General features: G+C 40.4%; 1 protein-coding gene across 18 annotated transcripts in view; it reads right to left on the bottom strand.

Annotated features, from left to right (window-relative positions):
• ALPK1 (alpha kinase 1) overlaps positions 1 to 22,792 on the bottom strand; it is a 218,997-nt gene that overhangs the window by 109,287 nt on the left and 86,918 nt on the right. For 13 of the 18 annotated variants that reach the window (XR_010126093.1, XR_010126094.1, XR_008502301.2 and 10 more), the window contains one exon: positions 18,608 to 18,762. The exons of the other annotated variants lie outside the window; for them this stretch is intronic. Coding sequence is in view for 7 of the 13 variants with exons in the window: in XM_063663983.1 (XP_063520053.1) it covers positions 18,608 to 18,762 (155 nt within the window). In the remaining 6 variants the exon portion in view is untranslated. The remainder of the gene's footprint in view (positions 1 to 18,607; positions 18,763 to 22,792) is intronic. 18 annotated transcript variants of the gene reach the window in all.

The following is a 22,792-nucleotide window of genomic DNA, read 5'->3' as shown; positions in this document are numbered from 1 at the left end:
AAAAACCTTGGCCTCACATTAGAGTCACCCGGTAGGACTTTCAAAAGTCCAGATGCTCAGATGGCAGCCCAGACCAGTTAAATCAGAATCTCTGGAGTACACCCGGCATCGGTTTCTTTTAACAATCCCAGGTGATTCCAATGAGCAGCCAGAGTTGAGCACTCTGGCTGAGCGAGGCTGATCTTCCAGGCTCTTTCCCCAACCCTCACTCTCACCTCCCTTCTGTGGATGAAACACATTATCTGATGGGGGTGACATACCTGGCTCAGACCTTCCTCTCTCTTCTCTTCACATCTTCCTGCCAGGGGAGAGGGTACATTCTGGCCTGTTCTGCCTGAAGGAAGGTTCCTGCCAGCAACAAGATGAGTCTGGGGTGAAGAATTTTCCAACCCACATCTGAATATTGGAAACCACATTCTCCTATCTGTTTTATAGTCATAAAAGTTACTCTTTTGTATCTGTCTTTCAATTGGTTCTGAATGCAGGAGGGTAAGATCAATGTTATTTATTGGCATCCCAAATTCCAAAATTATATCGAATTATCTGCCTAACCTGAGCTTCTACCTAAGCAAGTGAAAATGGCTGGAAAAAAACACAACCATGATACTTTAAATTTATGATTGTAACCTGAAGATGGCCCCCATTACTGCCCGGCAATTGGGACTACATTTCTACCTCCTTCTCTCTTCCCAACCAAAATTCCTCTAATTCTCCTGAGTCTCAGCTGTTAACCTTGATTGTTATTTCACTGAGAAAAGAGAGTCAATGAGAAGAGATGGTCGTTATTCTTTTACCTAAATTTGTCAACTCTCTTGAGTTGGAACCTATGTGTTTCATCTACCCTCCTCTGGTAAGTGTGATACAAATACCTTACTTATAGATTCAATTCTCATCCTTCTTTACATTATATCTTCCTTCTCTTCTGCATCATTAATTTCCCCCGGATAATTCTCATCTGCATCCAAACATGTTGTAATAGCATCCACCTTAAGAACAATCATCTAGAACCAGAAATATCATTTGACCCAGCAATCCCATTACTGGGTATATACCCAAAGGATTATAAATCATTCTACTATAAAGACACATGCACACGTGTGTTTATTGCAGCACTATTTACAATAGCAAAGACTTGGAACCAACCCAAATACCCATCAGTGATAGACTGGATAAAGAAAATGTGGTACATATACACCATGGAATACTATGCAACCATAAAAAAGAATGAGTCCGTGTCCTTTGCAGGGATGTGGATGAAGCTAGAAGCCATCATTCTCAGCAAACTAACACAGAAACAGAAAACCAAACACTGCACGTTCTCACTCATAAATGGGAGTTGAACAATGAGAACACATAGACGCAGGGATGGGAACATCACACATCGGGGCCTGTAGGGGGGTGGAGGACAAGAGGAGGGAAAGCAATAGGACAAATACCTGAGGCATGTGGGGCTTAAAACTTAAACAATGGGTTGATAGGTGCAGCAAACCACCATGGCACATGTATACCTATGTAACAAACCTGCACGTTCTGTACATGTATCCCAGAACTTAAAGTAAAATAAAAAAAAGAGAGAAAAACAATCCTTTCTTGGTCACACATCTGTCTCCAACTCCTATCCCATTTCTCTGCTGCCCTTTCTAGCCAATCCCAAAAGAGTTGTCTAAACTCACTGTCCTCACGTCTTTACCTGCCACTCTTTTGTAAATCTATAATTTTCATCCCCAACACTTCACTGTACCTATTCTTTTCAAGGTTGCTAACAAATCCAGTGACCATTTATTTATTCTCGTATTATTCAAACTCCTAGAAGATTTAGCTGAGCAAATCAATCCCTCTTTAAGAAAGAAAAAAATTTCTGGTGGCTTCTGTCATTGCACATTCTCCTGGTTCCCTTCCTTGCTCTGATTTGCTGGATCATGCTTCTTTCCCAAATTCTGAACAAGGAAGGCCCTAGCGATCAGTTCTGAGACTGCTTCTCTCCTCCAGTGACACTCAGCCTGTCCCATGGCCTCAAATATCAACTATGATGATGAATCCCACGTTTAAATACCATCCTGTTTCTCTTTCCTCGAATGCATACTTGTATATGGAATTGCCCGCCATAGCCCAAGTTGGATGTCAGGATCTCAAACTCATCATGTTTAAAGCAGAACTCTATTTTTCCTCCATTCTTGCTTCTTCCTCAGTGTTCTCTGTCTCTGTAGTGATGACTCATTCACTCATTTGCTTAGGACAAAACCTTGGAGTTTTGACTCCACGTTTGTGACTCTTTTTTCCCTTGTCCTCTACACCCAATCCATCAGCAAATCATGTTGGCTCTACCTCTAAAATACGTGTAAGATCTGACCATTTTTCATCTCCTCCAGGTGACCCACTTTAGTCCACGCCACTGTTACAGTCTTGCTTGGATAGGGTCCCTGCTCTTGCCTCTGGTGTTCCTCTCCCTTACACAGCAAACAGAGTGATCCCTCTAAAATGTAAGCCTAATCATGTCAGTTCCCTGCTCTTGACTTTAACACGGCTTCCCATCACATTTAAAATAAAATTTAGGCCAGCCATAAATATAGGCTCAGGCGTATAATTCCAGCACTTTGTGAAGCCGAGGCAAGAGGATTACTTGAGCCCAGGAGCTTGAAAGAAGCCTGGGCAACATAGGGAGACCCTGTCTTTATAAAAATATATTTTTAAAAAATTTGCCAGGCATGGTGGTGCTTGCCTGTAGTCCCAGCTATTCTGGAGGTTGAGGTGGGAGGACCACTTGAACACAGGAATTTGAGGTTACAGTGAGCTATGATCACACCATCACATGTGCTCCAGCCTGGGCAACAGAGCAAGACGCTGTCTCTTAAAAAAATTAAAAAAGTTTAAGTCTGTTATCATGGCCAATAAAATCCTATATGATATTGCCTCTTAATACTTCATTGACCTATTTACTCTTATTTTCATCACTTCTCACCATTCTCCAGCCTCTTTGCTCATCCTCCAACAAGTCTTTATATTTGTTGCTCCTTCCATCTGCAATGTTCTGCCCTCAGATATCCGCATGGCTCCCTCATTCAGATCTGGGCTCCAGTCACCTATTCAAAAAGTCCTTCCATAACCATTCCTCTACAATCATATTACAGTATCTATAATCACTCACTATCTCTTGACTCTGCTTTGTCATCATAGACTTTATTACTCTCCAATATTAAATTATATATACACCATCTGACTGTGCCCAATCTCATCAACAGTAATGTTTTATCAATACAGATTCATGGATCTAAATAAAGATCCACTAAATCAGAATCTCGAGGTAGTAAGACCTAGGAATATATATATTTTAAGAAGCTGCTCCCCACCCCACCCCAGCTAATGCATACATGTCCCATGTAATTCTAATCCATTCACCCTATTGACCAGTATTTGGAATCTCTATACTATAAGTCATTTAAGTCATAAACAGATATAAATTATGTGCATTTTAAGCATATTAGGCAAAGGTATGGCCTTAGACAAAGAGTGAAGGGAAGCTATCATAGTTCTGTGACCAAAGCAATATAATAGGAGAGCTACTGAGACAGGTTAGGGGTCTGGCCCCTAAGCTCTTTTAAAGTGGTACTTGACAGTGACTCCAGAAGACACAGAGGTCTCGATTTCACATACAGTGCCCATGGAAATATTGGTTGGTGCAAAAGTAACGCAGTTTTTGCCATTTAAAAGCAATAGCAAAAACTGCAATTACCTTTGCACCAGTCTAATAATTCATGCCTAGTGTGATAGGATGTTTTCAACAGCCATGAAAGAAATATATTTTGCCTGTGGTCTTCACATAGAGAATACATAAAAAGCTCCAGAATTGAGCTGATAATATTTTCAAAATGTGACAGATTACACACATATGTGGAAAAGAAGCCAATATTGGGACTACTTTTATGAAGAAGCTAGTGAAATCCGTTACTAGAGGGAGATGCTGTGGGAAAAGGCAAAGAAAAGGGGTTTCAGCTGTGCTGAGGCACTACGTGATTTTGCATGTTACTTAACCTTTAGACTTCAACATTTTCATCTATAAAGTGAAGATAACAACGCCACAGAGCCAGGCACTGTGGCTCATGTCTATAATCCTAGCACTTTGAGAAACCAAGGAAGGAGGATTGTCTGAGCTCAGGAGTTCAAGACCAGCCTGGGCAACATGGTGATGACCTACCTCTGTCAAAATACAAAAAAAATCTGGGTGTGGTGGCACACGCATGTGGTTCCAGTTACTTGGGAGGCTGAGGTACAAGAATTGCTTGAACCCAGGAGATGGAGGTTGCCGTGATCCGAGATCATGCCACTGCACTCCAGCCTGGGTGACAGAGTGAGACTCTGTCTCCAAAAACATAAAAAAAGAAAAAAATAACAGCTCTACATAGATTACTGAAAAGATTACAGAGGAGTACATGTAAGGTGCCTAGCACTTAGTAGATGCTCAATAAATAATAACATATTGTTTTGACAGTGGATTGAGGGTGAGATTATGAAATCAGTTTCTGATATCTCAAAATATAAAGAAAATTCTGAAAGTTTCCATTTAAATTTATCAATGAGAAAGAAATTAAGCTTCACCAACATTTTAAAAAGTGAATTGACATAAGCGCCTTACTCTGTTATGTTGGATGGTTACTCAGCACAGATGGCACATAATCGTGCTTCATCCTGGAGGAGCTGATGACCGGAACTCTCTTTTTGGACCATTTTCACTGTACACACTGTATTGTGGTTTATATAGTTGGTAAGTAGGTTTACAGTTTCTAGTATCACAAATCATAGATACTTTGGAATAATTCATAATGAGAGGGGGAAATACTACGAAAACCTCCAGGCAAAGTTCCTTAGGGAATGGCCAGATATGGAGCTTAGACATTTTTCTTTTATGAAAGGCTTTTGTGTCAGCCTGTTCTGTGATGACAAGTGGCTGACAACAGCATGCTATGCAACAGGTATTCTGAAAAATATCTTTCAAATAATGAGGGCTGGAAGTATTTTCTTCATTGTGGTTTAGGTACTAAAAATATCACACATTTTAAAACACACAAATGGGAATTTTTTTTTCTTTCCTTCTTTCCTAAGGAAACATGACAACGAAAACAATTTCAACCTGTTTAAAAAAATGTTCCAAATGAAGAGTTTGAATGGATTTTTGACATCCTTTGTTAAAAAAAATATCCTCCGATTAACTTGCAGAAACATGCAATTGACATTAGGGAAGGCAGAAATTTGCTAGCTGCATTTCAACAAATGATGCCTCATAATTGGTAGATGGATTGAAATGTGAGTGATGTGAATTTGTAATCATAGCTGACCATTTCTATTTGGATCTACACATCTTTGACACATACTTTTTCAACTGTGACAGTCATTAAAATCAAGTATTAAAATAAACTGTACTAGCTACATCTTCAGAGTAGAGGACTAATTCAAGATTTTTAAAACTAAACATAGTATGTTACAATTTTAACATGAACAAAAAGTTTCTCATGCCAATATTACACTTCAAACTTTATTTTAAAGTATTCATTTAATCTTTGTCTTATTCTTCTTAAATTTCTGTTCTACTGAAATCTATATACATAGTAATGCACAGTACATGTATATCATTAAATAAATAAATGTATAATGCGGTGCCTGTGTAAAAGTTTTTACAGATGAGATGAGCAATAAAAATGTTTTAAATACAATTGATTCAAATGAATAGATTCATGGCATAATAGCAAACTTCTTTTGTGCTGTACAAATATATCCAATAAAAGAAAGTACTGATTCAAAATCTACGAATTTGTTGAGCTTAAAAATGCTTTGGTTTTGCCCTTGTGAGTGAGATAATCTTGTTTTATGAAGCAGGCAGGTGATTACACATGATGAAAGGGTGGGAGAAGGAAATCCAGGGCATATCTCTGCTGAAGTATACTTGGTGACATGGCTTGGAAATGTCTCTCAAGCTCTCTGAGCCAATCATCTCATCTGCAATATGGGTATAATAAATTTCACTTTGCAGGACTGTCATCAAGATTATATGCTGTGAAGAATATATCACATTGAATCATATGAGATTGCCGGTGTTTGACGTTTGTTGCATACAAAGGTGACACTTTCATATGGTTCAACCTCATATAAACACAGTCAGACATATGGAGATAATATTATTTCAGCTCCTCATTTACCTAACATATAAGATTTGGGAGATGATGTTTTTCTTATTTGCTGCCAGAAAGAATGAACACATCCCTAGGATTTATTTTCTGAAGGTCATCACTTTCTTTTGTCTGCCCAACACTTGAACCTGCTCATTTTCTGCTAGCATTTTGAGCTGGGTTGCTCAGCCCACTTGTCTTAGTCAAATCAACTCCTCCAGGACTTGGCTCAGTCTTCAGGCCTCATTATGGGGAGACATGAAATTCATGCCATAGATTTAGCCTCATCAAAGGGATAACTTGCATGCCTGATTCTGTGGCAACCAAAGTTTCTTGGTAGAATTTTAAGGACAAGCCACCATTTTAATTTATCTTCCATTGAAACTTGAAAGTACTATATTAAAAGGGCAGTTTTTGGCAGAGTTTTAGAGCAGGGTTTAAATCCTTGGTGATTTTAATCAGACTCTACCTTAAAGTCTGAAAATACATAGGCCTTGGGGCTAATATTTTCACCCAAAGCTCCATTCTCTTGGCAACTAATTTTCACTTATTAAATAAAATTTATTTTTGAAGCATCTAAACATTTTATCTGGCTTCTTTTCAAAACAAGACCTATAATGTTCAGCAAAAGAAATTCAAGTTTTAAATGTTGATTATTGAAAATTATACAAATTCTGTTTAAATTAATTCTGCTCCGAATAAAATAGTCAAATCACATTAACAGAAAGAAGCAGAGGGGCAGGCTATGGGGCAGCAGAGAGAAAAGGAGTGCAACAAGGGCAAGCTGCCCCAGCCCTACAACAGCCTGCCTAGCCAGGCAGTCATGTAGATTCAGGGAGAAAACATCACATTTAGGAGTAGGAAACCCGGCTGTGGTGGTCCCGTCATTTCCACGAACTGGCTGTGTGACTTGGTGAGCCTCTTCTCATTCTCTCTAGATTTCAGTTTCCCCACCTACCCAACAATGGGCTTGAAATAGAAGACCTGTGAATTTCTCTCCAGCTTTGTTGTTCTATCATTTGATGGAGAAATAACTTGTACTCAATACCAATTATATATACAGTATATATATATTTCACACATACATGTGTGTATGCACACCCGGCTAAAATGATCTAAAAAAATATAACAGAAGAACAATGATACTCAGCTTATAGCAGGCCACCAAATGGGAAGAGAAAATGTTTGGAAGGAATAACATTGCATTTTAAATTCTTACTTTACTTGGTGAAAAGATTCAGTACTTAAGTCACTTAATTAATGACTTTAGCCTCTCCATTGTTAAGATGTGTGCACTTCAGTATTTGTACTTGCTCTTAGAAAAGTGGTGAGAAGTTTAGGTTTTTGAACATTTGACCTTGTCTAGATTTAAGGACAACTGTTTAACAATTCTTCTTCTTTCTCTCTCTCTCTTCCCTTCATTTATTTATAATGGTAAGCAATGTTTATTGTAAAGAATCAAAGAAGTATAAAGAACAAAAGTAACCAGTATTCTCACCACCTTGATGAAAATGTTCACCCAAATTTATTTAGAAGATTTTCTTGTTGAGGATTAGTATTAGGTACTTCTGTAAGATCTACATGGTTGTCTTGTTTTTGTTTTGTTATTTTCTTTTAATTAGTTGAGATTTTTTCCAACTCCCCCCAACCCCTGCCCCAAATTTAAGTATGAAGGAATGCCAGCCTGCTCTTTTGGAAAGATGCTTCAGTTCCATTGTGGAGAGAAGCTAGCAGGCCGTGGCAGCCTATCTGCCAATATATTTCTGGGTCTTCTCCTTCTGGGCACATGGTGGGATTGTATTTCTATGGCTTCTTGAAAAGAAATGTGACCACATGGCTTCTGTTGACCAATGGCCACATCTGTTGGATTAATTGCATTTAAAACCCAGTGTGCAATTCCTTATTTCTGCTTCCCCCTGCAATGGCAACCAGCCATATTCTACATGTTAGATGTTTCATCAGTCTGGGCTCCTGAGGAGACTGACATAAAGCAGAGCCTCCCACTGACCTCAGATGGACATGTAGCAAGAGGACAGAATAAACCTTCTTTGTTTTCAGCCCCTGAGTGTCTGTTTGTTTGTTTGTTTGTTTTTAAATCTGTCTGCAGCATGACCTTCCTGTTCTTTCAGATACAGGGAATGTGACTAGAGTTAGGGAGAGGAGTTGGATATAATTTAGGTAAGAGGCCCAGGTACAGTGGTTCACGCCCGCAATCCCAGCACTTTGGGAGGCCTAGGCAGGTGGATCACTTGAGCTCAGGAGTTTGAGACCAGCTTGGGAAACATGGCTCTGGGAAACCCATCTCTACAAAAAAATAAAAAATTAGCCAGGCATGGTGACATGCAACCTGTAGTCCAAGCTACTTGGGAGGCTGAAATGGGAGGCTGGCTTGAGCCTGGGAAGCAGAGGTTACAGTCAGCCAAAATTGTACCACTGTACTGCACTGCAGCCTGGGCAACAGAGACATACATTGTCTCAGATAAATGAAATTACTTTTAATTGCAAAAACCACAATTACGTTTTCACTAACCTAATAATAATAATATTCTAAGAATGAGATGATATGCTCGGAACCAGAATAGTTACAGTAGGATTAGGGAAAGGAAGATGTGTTTGACAGACATCTAAGAGAAAAATTATTAGGATTTGGTAACAAATGAGATATGAGGGTTGGGGGGAAGATAAAGCCAAGGTCTTGATTTGGGGAACTGGGTGGTTTGTAGTGCCATTTACCGATATGGTGATCACTGGGGGTGGATAAAGTTTGGTTGGTGGAGGGAGAAGAAGTTGAGAGATTATGAATTCAGTTTTGGACCTATTGAACTTGAGACATCTAGGACATCCAAATGGAAATATTTAGTGGGCTCTTGACTGTACTATGTACCACAAACTGATGAAGTGGGAAGAGTGATATGTTTTTCCCAATCTATTTTCTCTAGTTATGTTTAAGAATAAAATAACTTAGTAGATACTACAGCCTATTCTTCTTTTCCTTTTAGAAGCATTTTTGTTGAAATATTCCATTGAACAAATTCTGTTTTTTCCTGTGGACTGGGGTTTATTTTGCTTTCTGTTCTATAGAGGCACAGGCTTACATACTAAGAATCTAGAAGTCATTTGAGAGCTTTCTTGCTTCATTGTCTTACACATATGCACTTGGTATGTTAGTTTCCTGAGGAGGCCATAAACTGGGTGATTTAAAACAATATAGATGTATCATTCCTCACTTCTGGAGGCTGGAAGTCTAAAATCAAGATGTCAGTGGGGCCATGCTCTTTCTAACATGAGCATCTGTTCCCTGCCTTTCTTTTAGCTTCTGATGTTGCCAGCAACCCTTGTGCTTCTTGGTCTGCAGCTGTATGGTTCCAGTCTCTGCCTCTATCATCACACGGCATTTGCCCTATGTCTCTAGGTATTCTCACAAGGCCATTAGTCACATTGGCTTAAGGGCTCACCCTACTCCAGTATGACCTCATTTTAACTTAATTAATTCCATCTACAATGACGCTATTTTCAAATAAAGTCCTCTGAGGTACCGAGGGATAAGACTTTAATGCATCATTTGGGGGTCAATTCAACCCATGATACATGGTAAGACTGTGATAATGCTAAAATTTAATTGCCTTTAATGATAAAATTGTTTTGGCAGTTGTTGTCCTTATTTTTTACGGCCTGCAGTTTGGCTGTAACACTGACACTCTCTTCAACCTTTGTTGCCCTTCTCAGATTGAGGGAGTAGCCCCTACCTTGTTCACAAGGCAAAGGAAAACTTCCAATTGCTGAACAACACAACGGCTCATAAATCTTCTGCTTGGGACTGGCATATGTCACTTCCAGCCACATTTCATAGACTAAGACAGGTTGTGAGGGCCAAGCCTAATATCTCCATGGGAAGGTATATTCCTTTCAGAGGAAGGCATGCAAGTCACACAGTAACAGTGAATATGTGGGAAGAATAATACAATCTACCTCAGTCTAGCTCATTCCATGAATCATGACATACCTTAGATTGTTTTTTGTAATGTCTCTTACATATGCTTCCTCTTTCCACTTCTCTCAAGCCTAACATTTATGCAGGACCTCACATAATCATTCTTTCCTTGGCAGTTCATTGTGCTCCCCAAACTCAGGATCTCCCCACTCCAATTTATGATATGCACAACAAATAGCATTATCTTCTTCAGGTGATTACTTCATTTCTTTATCAGGATACATTTAAGGCATTTACTTAAATGCCTTCCATCCCTGAGAGATACATGGGCATTACCCTCCTGACCAGTACCTAGACAATTGTCTGACTGTGGGCCACACATGGGGCAGCCTCATATATACGCCACCACACATGCACATCAAACACCATGTTTTTCAAATAACATTAATACTGTTTCATTCATCCATCCATCCACCCATCCATCCATCATCCATCCATCCAAGGGTGTTCATTGAAGGTATGCATTTTAAGTGTCAGGGATATGATGGTGAACAGAGATAAGGCCCTGTCCTCATGAAGCTTGTAGCTAGCAGAAGAGAGAGACAGAAACCCCACAAACAAATGTAAACAAATGTAAAGGAAACCCCACAAACAAATGTAAACTGCAACTTTGAAAAGGTGATACCTTATAGCCAAGCCTATATTGGGGAATTTTGATTTAGTCCCAGAGATCAGGGCAGGCTTCCCTGAGAACTGAGATGTGAGCTGAGAAAGGAAAGATACACAGAAATTAATCAGGCAAAGGAGGGAGGGAAGAATGTTTCTGGAATGGAGAGCAGCTATGTGCATGGAAGAATCCCGGTAAGAGTGTGGGCTGAAAGGAGGCCATGAGATGGAGAAGATGCAGCAGGGGCAGCCAAGGGAAGGACTATGCCTGGCGGGGCCCATGGGCCTCATTTCAGAGTTTTGCATTCCTAGGCATACTAGGGTGACAGACTAGAGTTGTAGTTTGCACAAACACCTCTGTGCATGGAGAAATGATGTGGAGGAGTGAAGCAGGGTAGATGTGCGAGGCTATTCAGGAAGCAATGACAGCAGCCCAGGTGAGATATAGCTGCAGCTGGAACAGAAGTAGTGATGGGGTGGAGGGGAATTTAGAAAATAAGACCTACTAAGCTTGGTGATGGAGTGGATATGTCAGGCAAGGGAGAGGAAGGTGACAAGAATGACCTTGAAGTTCCCAGCTTATGCTACTGGACCCTGAAAGGGGACCTTATTTGAGAGCAGGGAAGAGGAGGACCATGAGTTTCAGATGTCTGTAAGACATCCAAGAAGCACATGCCAGCTTCCCCTCCTGTGCTGTCTCAGGTAAAGGCATCACTGCCCTGTACATCGCAAGACTGAAATCTTATACTTAGTGCCCACCCCGTCTGTCCAACCAGTCACCACATGCTCTTCTGCCTTTGACAAGTAGCTCAGCTCCCTTCCTCATACTCCATTCTCCTGATCTGCTTCTTATCTAGGGGACCTAAACAAAATACAATTGTTGCAGCCTCAGAGACACCAGACATTTGGCTGGAGCAAGGTTCTTTCTGAGACAAACTTTCATTTTCAGATCATGGCAAGATCCAGAGGTTCCTGAATTAGTCAGGACAAGAGTAGGAGCAATCAGGCCCCTGGCTATGGCTGTGACCAACCACTGGTATCTCAACATCTTGAAAGCCAGCACAGGCCAGGCGCGGTGGCTCACACCTGTAATCTCAGCACTTTGGTAGGCTGAGGCGGGCGGATCACGAGGTCAGGAGATTGAGATCATCCTGGCCAACATGGTGAAACCCTGTCTCTACTGATAATACAAAAATTGGTTGGGAGTGGTGGTGCGTGCCTGTAGTCCCAGCTACTCAGGAGGCAGGAGAATCGCTTGAATCTGGGAGGTGGAGGCTGCGGTGAGCCGAAATCACACCATTGCACTCTAGCCTGGGCAACAGAGCAAGACGCTGTCTAAAAAAAAAAAAAAAAAAAAGGCCAGCATGGCCCTCCTTGTGTGCCCCTGAATGGAAAGAACAGAGCTGTCCATAGAGAGATGGGGAGTTCAAATTGTGACTTTGAAAAGTTACTTCTCTGAGCATTAATTTTCTTAACTGTGAAAAGGGAATTATAACATTTCTCTTTAAGGGTTGTCGTCATAGCTGAAAGAACATAGATTGAGCAACTGCCACATATTAGGAGGTCAATACATGGGAAGAACCATTCCAATAAGCTGGACTTTGACAAGGGTTGCCCTCTCTCTTCATTTTTGTAGTTTTGCAGGACATGAACTGGGTCTTCTCTTTCTTCTGCACTTCTTTCAGTGTTCTATCAAACATCTGGCACATGCTGACACCCAGTAAAGTTTGTTGAATGAATGAATGCAGAGTTTATCTTCACTTTGTGGTTTTTTTTTTTGCAACTTGATGAAAAAGATTTCTGCTATGAAAGCCCCAAAGCACGTAAGATGAAAAATGATGAAAGAATCATAATCTAAACAGCACCTGTTACTGCTTTTGAATTCTCTATTATGAATATAAAAATCGGCACCTGGAATAAATGTTTTAAAATTAGTTTTAAGGACATCTTCTAATCAAGAGCTTATTCATGGAGGGAATTTTACTGTTTCCATAACTTTCTTTAACTTGATATTTCATTTCCTAATAAATTCATACTTTGGTTTCTTTTGCTAAAGTCTCTCCTCCATCCCCTGAGCTCACAAGTTAGTCACACTAGGCATTTTTAAAGCATTTTCTGCAATCTTGCAATGACCAACTCTTACATTTATTCATGTTTATTCATGTTTTAAATCTCACCCCTCTAACATCTTTAGTATAAAAATAAAAATATCAACAAGTCAAAGGCACCAAGATAATGCAAACAGACATATTAGAAAAAATATTCTGACTATGCAGCCATAAAAAAGAATGAGAGCATGTTTTTTGCAGGAACACAGATGGAGCTGGAGGCCATTATCCCTAGCAAAGTAACACAAGAACGGAAAACCAAATACTGCATGTTCTTACTATAAGTGGGAGCTAAACGATGAGAACTCATGGACACTTAGAAGGGAACAACACACTAGGGCCTATTGGAAGGTGGATGATGGGAGGAGAGAGAGTATCAGGAAAAATAACTAATGGGTCCTAGGCTTAGTACTTGGGTGACAAAATACTCTGTACAACAAACCCCTGTGACACAAGTTTACCTACATAACAAACCTGCACTTGTAGCCCTGAACTTAAAATAAAAGTTAAAAAAATTCTTGGGACTAAATTGATCAAACTTTATTCATCCACAGGGGCTTTCCACAAAATAGCATAAGGAAACAACTCAACATTTATTATTATTATTATTGTGGTGCCTCTTCAAATCACTCCAAGGCACCACAGATACTATCCAAAAATATTTACAACATCAGGGCTATCAGATTATCCATTTTTCATGGTTGTAGAGTTGAAAAGGACATTGGAAAAAGAATATCCTCCTTCTGAGCCTGCTTCATGTCCTCAGACTGTGCTTTTAGTGCCAACCTACAAAAATGATCTCGTATCTCCGTGAGTGGGCACCACAGTAAATCCAGGGCTGACTGACAGCAGGCCCCTCCCTCCACAGAAATAGGCCAGTATCCCTCCAGCGTCAGGACCCCCAAACCTGTGCAGGGAATGTCCAAACTCAGGGCTATCACACAGCTCTTGGCCTTGCAGCCCAATCTGCTCCCACTTGCAAATCCAAACACACCCTTTACTTTACCTTTTGAAAGCTTTACTTTCATATTTTCTTTTAATTCACTAGACATTTTTTGTTGTTGTTTAGAAGAGTGAAAACTACGGAAAGAAAAATTCCCAAGGTGGCATCCACGTTGAGTCCTTCCCCGGCATCTCAGCAGCAAGTTAGCATTCTATGGGTTTTCCTAGCTAGCACTCCACCGCCATGGCCCAAAGCTGAGCTAAACAGAAGCTAACGCTAAATGCCTTCAATACTTTTTGAAAAATCCATCAAAGGTTTTGCTGAATGATATTTATAAGGGCCTTACTGTTCTCTTTCACAGACTGAAATGCCCTTCTCCGACACTTGAAAAAAGTTGCTCATGCTTTTCATCTTTCCCTCTCAGAGTGTAAACATTGTTTTGAGTGAAAAGAGCTGAAGGAACGCTTACTTTCCCTTGAAATTTTATTTTTAAATAAGAGAGGGAGAAAATCCTTTTTCTGACTAATACTAATAATACAGGTCAAAGTGTCAGGCGATATACAATTAAATGGAAAACAAAAAAGGTTCCCCCTCTTTTTCCCACAGTACAATGGCGCTGGAATATAAATTACCGATGAAGATGAAATAATACTTCAAAGCCTATAGGGCAGGGCAGCTTGGTGTTTACAAAGTATTTTCTACGGCACGATGAGACATTAAAGATGATGGTAACCCATGGACTTGAGGGTGTTGCTGAATAGACTGAAACTAGCATGAGGTAGGATTTTAGGTCCCCGTAGCCTGTGACCCCGCGATATGCTTTGTTTTACAAGGGCAGCTGCAGTTATCAACAGATGTTTCAGCAATAAATAATTGGTATCATCTCGGAAAAGACCCATCTACCTAGGGAGAGGGCATAATACCAAAAACACTGCCCAGCTATTACAGCCACATTAATCTCCCATCTCTTCAGGTTTCTTGGGGAGCGTACTGCAGGTGTTTTTTCTGGGAGAGCGCCGACAAACTCTCTCAAGTCAGCAAGCTTTGTGTGGAGTGTAAAGGAGGTTGGCCCCTGCCATAAATTTCTGTCTGTGGCCACACACCACAGGAAAAGGGATTGCAGAGTCAGGGAGGAGGGGAGGAGGGGAGGAGAGCAGTGGGGAGGGAGGAAATGGGAACACAGTGGAGACCAGAAAGCAAAACACAAAACATGTGTCATTTTTCTTGGTTAAGTTCAGCCCAAGAGAATAACATTATAAATGACTCTTAATTTTACCAACTCATGAACTGTGGAAAACAGTTGTTTGTGACTTGCCTTTTTCTTAAGCATTCTGTTCTCAACTTGGATCTGTTATTTGTGGAATTAAAGACACAGTGTTTATGCTCTGAGTACAATGCTAATTTGAAAACCAGAGGGGAAACATTTTATAGGAAGGATTCATTTCAAGGTAAAAAAATCACAGAAAGTTTATATTTATGAATAAACTATAAAAAGAGAGAAAACATGAAAAGACAAACTCAGTAATCTTTAACTATTTTTTACATGAGAATGGAATTTCACAATTAATCAGCTATGAAAATATGACCATCCAGCTCTGACAAACTCTAATATTGAAATCGACCAGATTGGGATACAATGAAACAAAAACAAATCATGGAATCTATTCAAACTATTTTTAATAATCTAAGATATTAAAAATAGATTTTAGGAGCACCTGACTCACAGGGTGCTATGGTTCTCCATATTTACAAAACAGAGTGGTTTAGCAATTGTGCACTTGGGGTCTGGCACAATAGGAGAACATCCTAAAAGTCATTAGGAGGTGCGGTTGCTTAATTTATAGCTTGCTGGGCAAGCTAAAGAAAATGATGCTCAGAGTTCAAAAAGCTGCCAGATTAAATACATTAGAGACTAAAGAAGGCCTAATAGACATTGCCCCTTAGAGCTGCTACTGAGTGACCTTATGAGCTGGGCTCAAACTTCTTAAATTCTCTATGCTTCTATTTCTCCAATTGTGAAATTTGTGTAGTATAGAGAGGCATAGCGGGAGGTATCATAAGTGGGCTCTTAAAATAGTCTACCAACTATGAGCAGCTTCTCTCCCAACTCACATTAAACCCCCAGTGCAGCGGGACTGATGTTTTTAATGATGATTAAAACATCATTTTCAGTTTTTAAGCTAATGTCACTACCAGCTTTGAATGCAGGGCTCAGGGGATCTGGTGATTGCAGGATGGAACAAGGGGAGTAAACCCCAGTTATAGTGATGTGCCACATCGCTCAGCCCATGTTCAAAAGTCAGAGAAACCTGCTAAGCCCAAAGGTCAAAGCCGAGTCACTCCCTCTTGCGAGGCCGTTTTGCTCTCGCCTTCCTTGGAAGGTTTGTAAAGTTCTTTTATGCCACTAGGCTAATTCCACAAGGGATCTCCAAGCAAGTAAAGTGACCATCAGCTTTCGCAGAAGGGCTCCAGTCTAAGCAACAGTTCCCAGAATTGATTGAAAAGAGATTTTTTTTTAAATTGGATTGGTCTCCTACAGCCTTCTCACTGGATTCTCCTTACTCCTTACCTTGACCCTCTCCACTATATCCCCATTCAGGCTCTCTGCCCTTCCCCCTTGCTTGCCACTCTACTCTTCCCTGCGAACAGTGGCTCTCAAACTTTAGCATCAGAATCATCTGGAGGGCTTGTCTAATGCTGATTGCTGGATTCCCACCCCCAGGGTGTTTGATTCAGTAAGGGTTTTTGATTTGCACCCAAGAATTTGAATTTCTGACCAGACTTCAGGTGATGCTAATCTATTGTTGGGAGGTCTCACATTTATAGCCACTGCTTTAGAGCTGCACTGTCCAATAAAATGGCAGCCCTGGCCACATGTGACTATTTACATAGAAATGAATAAAAAATAGCTAAAATAGAAATTCAGTTCTTCGGTTCCATTCACCACATTTCAAGTGCTTGAGAGCCATCTGTAGCTAGTGGCTACCATATTGAACAGCACAGCTGTAGAACATTTCCATCATCAATACAAAAAGTGTTACTGGACAGCCTGCAGCCTACTTTAGATACACTAAGTAAACCTCATGGCTTCTACCTGTTTTTTCAAGCACTTCACTTGGTGCTTCCTGATGGAGAACTGGAGTTGGATGAAGGAGAAGGTTGTAAGTCACAATTTCACCACTTACTGGTCTGTTCCCCTGGGCAAATTAATCTCTCTGCACCTTAATTTCCTTGTTCGTAAAAGAGGGATGATAATGGTAATACAGGAGAACCCCAACTTACAATGGTTCAACTTAGGATTTTTTTACTTTACGATGGTGTGAAAGCAATATACATTTAGTAGAATACAATCATTCTGTTTTTCGCTTGCAGCACAGTATTCACTAAATTACACAAAATATTCAATACCTTATTACAAAATAGGCATTATATTAGATGATTTTGCCCAACTGTATACTAATGTAAGGGTTCTCAGCTTGCTTAAGGTAGGCTAAGCTAAGCTATGATGTTTAGTAGGTTAGGTATAGTAAATGCATTTTTAATGTATAATATTTTTGACTTATTATATTTCCAACTTATGATGGATTTACTGGGGGCAACTCCTTTGTAAGTCAAAGAGCATCCGAATCACTCTGTAAAGTGTTACAAGCACTTTGTAAACTCTATAGTGATAGTTAAGTTATAGTTATTACTTTATTCTACTTTTCCACCAATACTGACCATATTTATTTAAAACCCTGGCTCACCATTGTGTTCTCCTTAAGTATTCACTTTCCTTTGCTTGCAATCCCCAGTCTGCTTAACCTGTTTTGTTTGTTTTTTAGGAGGATGAGAGAATTGGGGTTTTACTGTTTCTATTAAGTCTCTAAAGATGTTCTTGTGTGTCTATAGATCAGGTGGTCTTTCTTAGATTTTTGCTTGAATGGGCAAAGACAATGTCTATATATTTATTTTGGGATGACTCAAAAATACAATCTTACGTAAACCAATAAAGTAAAAATTTTAGGATATTGTCATGTTTTAATGCCTGACAAATATATTTTTTATTTGAGAAAAGATATATATATAAACTAGCAAGCTTTCTTCCTTGACAATCATCTGAGAGAATGTGGGTAAAAAGCAATGCTATCAAACAGGAAAATGGTTCTCCCTATGTCACCCCCAGAACCAAAGCCTGAATCCTGAGCTGCAATCTGAGTTCCTGTGCTACTCCTCAGGCTCTCTTCTATCTGGCATAGAGGTACCAGTTCAATTAATTTCCAATAAATGAGTTGAGAAATAAGTGTGTCAATGACTTTGACTTGATGCTTCCTGAACAGCCTTAATCTTGAGGATATAAGAAAGTCAACAGGACCCTAGGTGGGGCTCAGGGAAGGAATATACCAGACTTCAATAGCTTAGACAGCAAGTCACACTGATGAAACAAGGGTGCATTTATTTTTTTAAGCTACCTAACTTTTAGAAAGTAGCATTTCAAAATTAAAATGCTGTGAGGAATGGTGAAATCAAATCTGCTTCTTTGGCCCACAAAGGATATGTAAATATTTCAAGATGACAGGGTTCATGTTAGACCCACTGACCACTCTTCACTTTTACTGGATTTGGCTTTACAACACAAGATGTTATGGGCAAGCAATGTTTTTCAAACAGCTATTTCCCCCACATTAGTCAATCTGGCAGAGCTGAGCATAAGGGTAGGGGGCTGTCTTGTGCGTCAAAGAAATTTAATCTATTAGACCACTTAGAGTCTAAATGCCTTACTTGGGGATATCAGAGGAACAGGTGGTATGGCTCTTCCTACCAGTAACTGCTGTAACCCGGCGCCAATCACATCCTTCAGGTTTGTTTTGTCCTCTGGGCCCACGGCTTGTTTGTACTGCCACTTTTCAGGCACGAAGGGCCACTTCATTTCCTTTGCCTCCTGGATCAGGGTCCTTAACTCGCTGGGGAGTAAAGCTGAAAAGGTCAGAGTTCAGGTAAGGAAATTGCAGTTAAAGAAAAGGCCGTTGAGCTACCAATGTTATGATGAAGCACCTCAGTGGCAAAAAAAAAAAGGGAAAAACCTTTTCCCTGCCTCTTGCTGGCTGGTCTAAGCTGTTGGTTCTGACTCAAAGAATAACAGTGAGGAGCTATCTGTCAGGGGTGGCCCTGGCCGACTTTGCCCTACAGGTAAATTGGGGTAGTCAGGCATTAAGAAAGGTTTTTAGCAGGAAGTAAAGCACTTTAGTGACTATCTCTGCATGAAGAATCAGAGAAAGGAATGAAGGAAATATTATTTTCCCTGTAAAATGAGAAAGGGACTGAAATGGAATGGCATTTTGGGCTTGTGGCAGGTGGGTGATGCAGCGTTAATTTGTACAACCTCTTTCTGCTTCTCTAAGACTTCACTTTCTCATCCCTTCAATATGGACTACATTTGAATACAGACAATAACTACGAAAAACACAAATCAGATTTGAAATGGTGTAAATTAATTGTGATATGGCCCTGTTTCACATTAGTAGATATATTAAATCTCTTAATGGGCACCAAATCTACTTATAGTGGTCCATAATCTCCTATACAAACTTTGGAAACCCAAGCAGCTTTAGCAAATGGAAATTTTTCTTAAGTTTGGCACCTGAAACAGACCTGAATTAACTAGAGGCTATTTATAGTCCTGGTTAAGGACTCAGTGAGATTGCCCAAAAGTTTTGCTGCAAAATTTTTTGTGTTTGACTGCACTCCACCTGCTACTGAAGTATGAATGTAATATACAGTACATGCACCAGAAGACCCTCCTAACACTAGAAAAATTCTGAATTCTGAAGTACACATGTGATGCCAGGGTTCTGAATAAATGATTATGTATATATGGACCTGTATATATGAGTGCCATATAAATAAAGGACCTGTATATATGACTGCCAGCTATAAATCTCTAGGTACTTGTCTTGCAAGCCTCTCATGCTCAACATCCAAAACTGAACTCATCACTTTTTTCTAAATCTGTTTTCCCTTATAAATCTCTACTTTAATGACTGGCACCACCATTTACTAAGTTCCCTGAATCTGAAACCCAGGAATCAGTCTAGACTTTGTGTTCTCTCTTCTTCCCCAAACCTAATTGGTTGTCAAATCCTGTGGCTCCTAAAATCCATTTCCTCCTCTTCCTTGGCAGTAATTCTTGCCTGAATTATTGTCTGAATCTTGCTCCATCCAGTCCCTCTTGCACATTGTCAAGCCTCATTTTTCTAAAAACAAGATGGACCAGTCCATTGCCCTGAATAAAAATCTTCAATGGTTTGGCAAATCCTGTTCTGGCTGTTTGGATTGCCTTCCCCCAGTGCCTTGTGACCAAATTCAGGCCCACTGGCTTCAGCACTCAATGCAAACATTGCCACTTCTCCTCAATCCACCGTGACCTCACAGTGGAATTGAGCACCTGCTCTGAGCACTTCCAAACCCAAGGAAGCAGGCTCTTTTCAGCCATCATCCCACTGCTCTGTAACTATTTCTGTCTCTCACTGGACTGCTATCTCCCTGAAGACAAGCATCATGTCTCATCATTTTTATAAGTCACACCATGATGGGTGAAAGACCAGTATGATTAAAAGACAAGGTTCATCTTCTAGCTGGCCCTTTGAAAATATTTTTATATCATCTATAAAAAAGACATGGTTCATCTAGTATCTATGTGAAACATATTAAATACAGCAAAAGAGATATGACAGAAAGAACAAAAGAAAAAAGGAGAGAGAAAATCTAACTTGGTCTGTGATCCCTTTTTATGAGCCATTTAGAACCATTTACGAACTGGGCAAATGTAAGGAAGTTTTCTGGTGGGGAAGGACTGTTTGGCATTGAGGGGATATCACATGGGCTATGCCAATGAATGATTCACACTGATTACCAAGGATGGCTTACAGGTATCACACTGAAATTATCACCCCCATCTCCACTGAGCAGTCCAGGACTACTGAGCATCTACTGTGTGACTGATGGTGCTCCCCCTTGAAAGCAGACCCACAGGATTAGGGACTTCGGTGGCCACATTCTGCTGGAAAACCTGACCCTCTTACAGCCACTGACATAATTTCAACTTCTGAAACTGTTTTCAATATAGTTGTAGAGAACATTTCTTCAAGAGCATTTCTAAACAGTCACAGACAGGATGACCCCTTAGTCCTGTTTGCTTAGGACCGTCCTGTGTGGTCCTAGGGTCCTTATTAACAGTGCTCCTTTTCACTCTCAGAAGTGTCCCAGTTTAGCTAATAAATTATTTAAATTATTTGAACACTGAGTCAGTATGAGCAGTCACATGACAAAGGAAATGTGATTTCTGGGTTCATATAATTTTATCACACTTTGGACTGAATAGTGTTCATATTTTCAAATTTCTTCATGGTAATGGAAAAGTCTGTTCTTTACAACTAACTCATTTTTGCCTTCTTCACATCACCCTTTCCCCACACCTCACGTCAGAATGTCCTGTGGGGCACCCTGAAATAAAATATGCCTCTAAACTATGTTTTTAAAATGTATCTCTGGATTTCAGTTCCTTCTCCATCTCTGGGGAAGTTGCTGGGGTAGTCACCCATGCTGACAAGGACAGTTTCTGAGGGAAAATCATGGCGTCGAGAGGAGGAAGGAGAAGAAGAAAAACCTCAGTGTTTGTGTTGCAGGGCCTGCTGGCTCGCCCCGCTGCCATAAGTGACCCTGTACTAATGCCTTTCTCTGGGAGCACATGCGGTGACGACATCGGTGGCGGCACGACCCGCCTGCTCGAGCCGCTCCGCAGCCACCTGCCGAGGGAAGGGATCCGGTGCAGGCTGCACTCCAGCCGCACGGTGGGCTCGGGTGGGACGCGCAGCGCCGCCCTTGGGCTGGGGCTGATGCTACGGCTGCCAATGGCTCCGCTTAGGCGGCGTCCTTCCCCGTCCGTTTATTGGATTCAGCCAATGCCGGGCAGTCAGCCCCAGACCCAGCAGTAACCTCCTCTGCCTCTCTGATCACTTACTTCCCCAAGCAGCTTACCTGAAGAGCCATGTCTAATTTAGTGATTTTACAGCCGTGATTTGCCTTATCTGGAACTAAACTGATTACTTCTTCTATTCTGTGGCACTCGGGAAGAAAAAGAAAAGAAAATGCTACTCAATTGGGAGCTCAGAGTCTTCACCAGGGAGAACACAAAGCTTAAAGGAATTTGGCTGAGGAGACAAAAGGTGTGGTGTAGTAAAAGGGAGAGAAAAACTTCAGTGGAAACAACAGAACACAACACACCGCCCCTGGGGAGAACTAGGGCCAGCCATAGAGCATATTCCATAGGTGCCAAGTACCTGCCATTCCCTGACAAAGGCTGACATCTGTGAGAGTGATCTCAGGCTGACAGGCACATGGAGCCAGGAAGCAAAGTCACACATTGGTGTATCACAGAAACTGAGGCTGTGAAATGACTGGACGTAGGGGATTTTTATCTTGAAAGGAGGACAAATGACAGATTACAAATAATTAAGACTTCCATAGTGCCCTTGTAAAAATGTATGTGCCTATGTACAAGAACTCAGGAGAAAAGACTCTCCCAGAACTTTTTCCCATTACATAATGAACAACAGCAAAAAATGAGGAGTGTGCATTTTATTTGGGAATCTTGTTTCTGTGAGGAATAGCAAAGTGCTAAAAATACTGAGAAAAATATTAAAAGCATGTAAAAAGGACAGTACTTATGGAAGTGGAGGAAAATTTATTCAAATACTAAAAAGAAATCTAAAAAAAAACACACAGAAGGTTGCCTCTCAAAAATTGGTTAAAGAAGAAATAAGAATTGCTTTAACTTTCTAGACTTTGTGATGGAAACTTCCCAAACAATGACTTATCTGATACTCTGAATGGCACAAAGAATAAAATGAGCAAAAAGCCAAAATCTTAAAACCTGATAATGATGCAATCAGTATTTGTCGAGATGAGAGAATTTATTTTACAAATGGTGTGAGAATATAGCAGGAAG

The sequence above is a fragment of the Pongo pygmaeus genome, chromosome 3 (genome assembly GCF_028885625.2).
Source record: "Pongo pygmaeus isolate AG05252 chromosome 3, NHGRI_mPonPyg2-v2.0_pri, whole genome shotgun sequence".
In the NCBI taxonomy this organism is placed as follows: domain Eukaryota; kingdom Metazoa; phylum Chordata; class Mammalia; order Primates; family Hominidae; genus Pongo; species Pongo pygmaeus.
The sequence above is the reverse complement of the archived record's forward strand: the minus strand, read 5'-3'. Positions and strand labels throughout refer to the sequence as shown.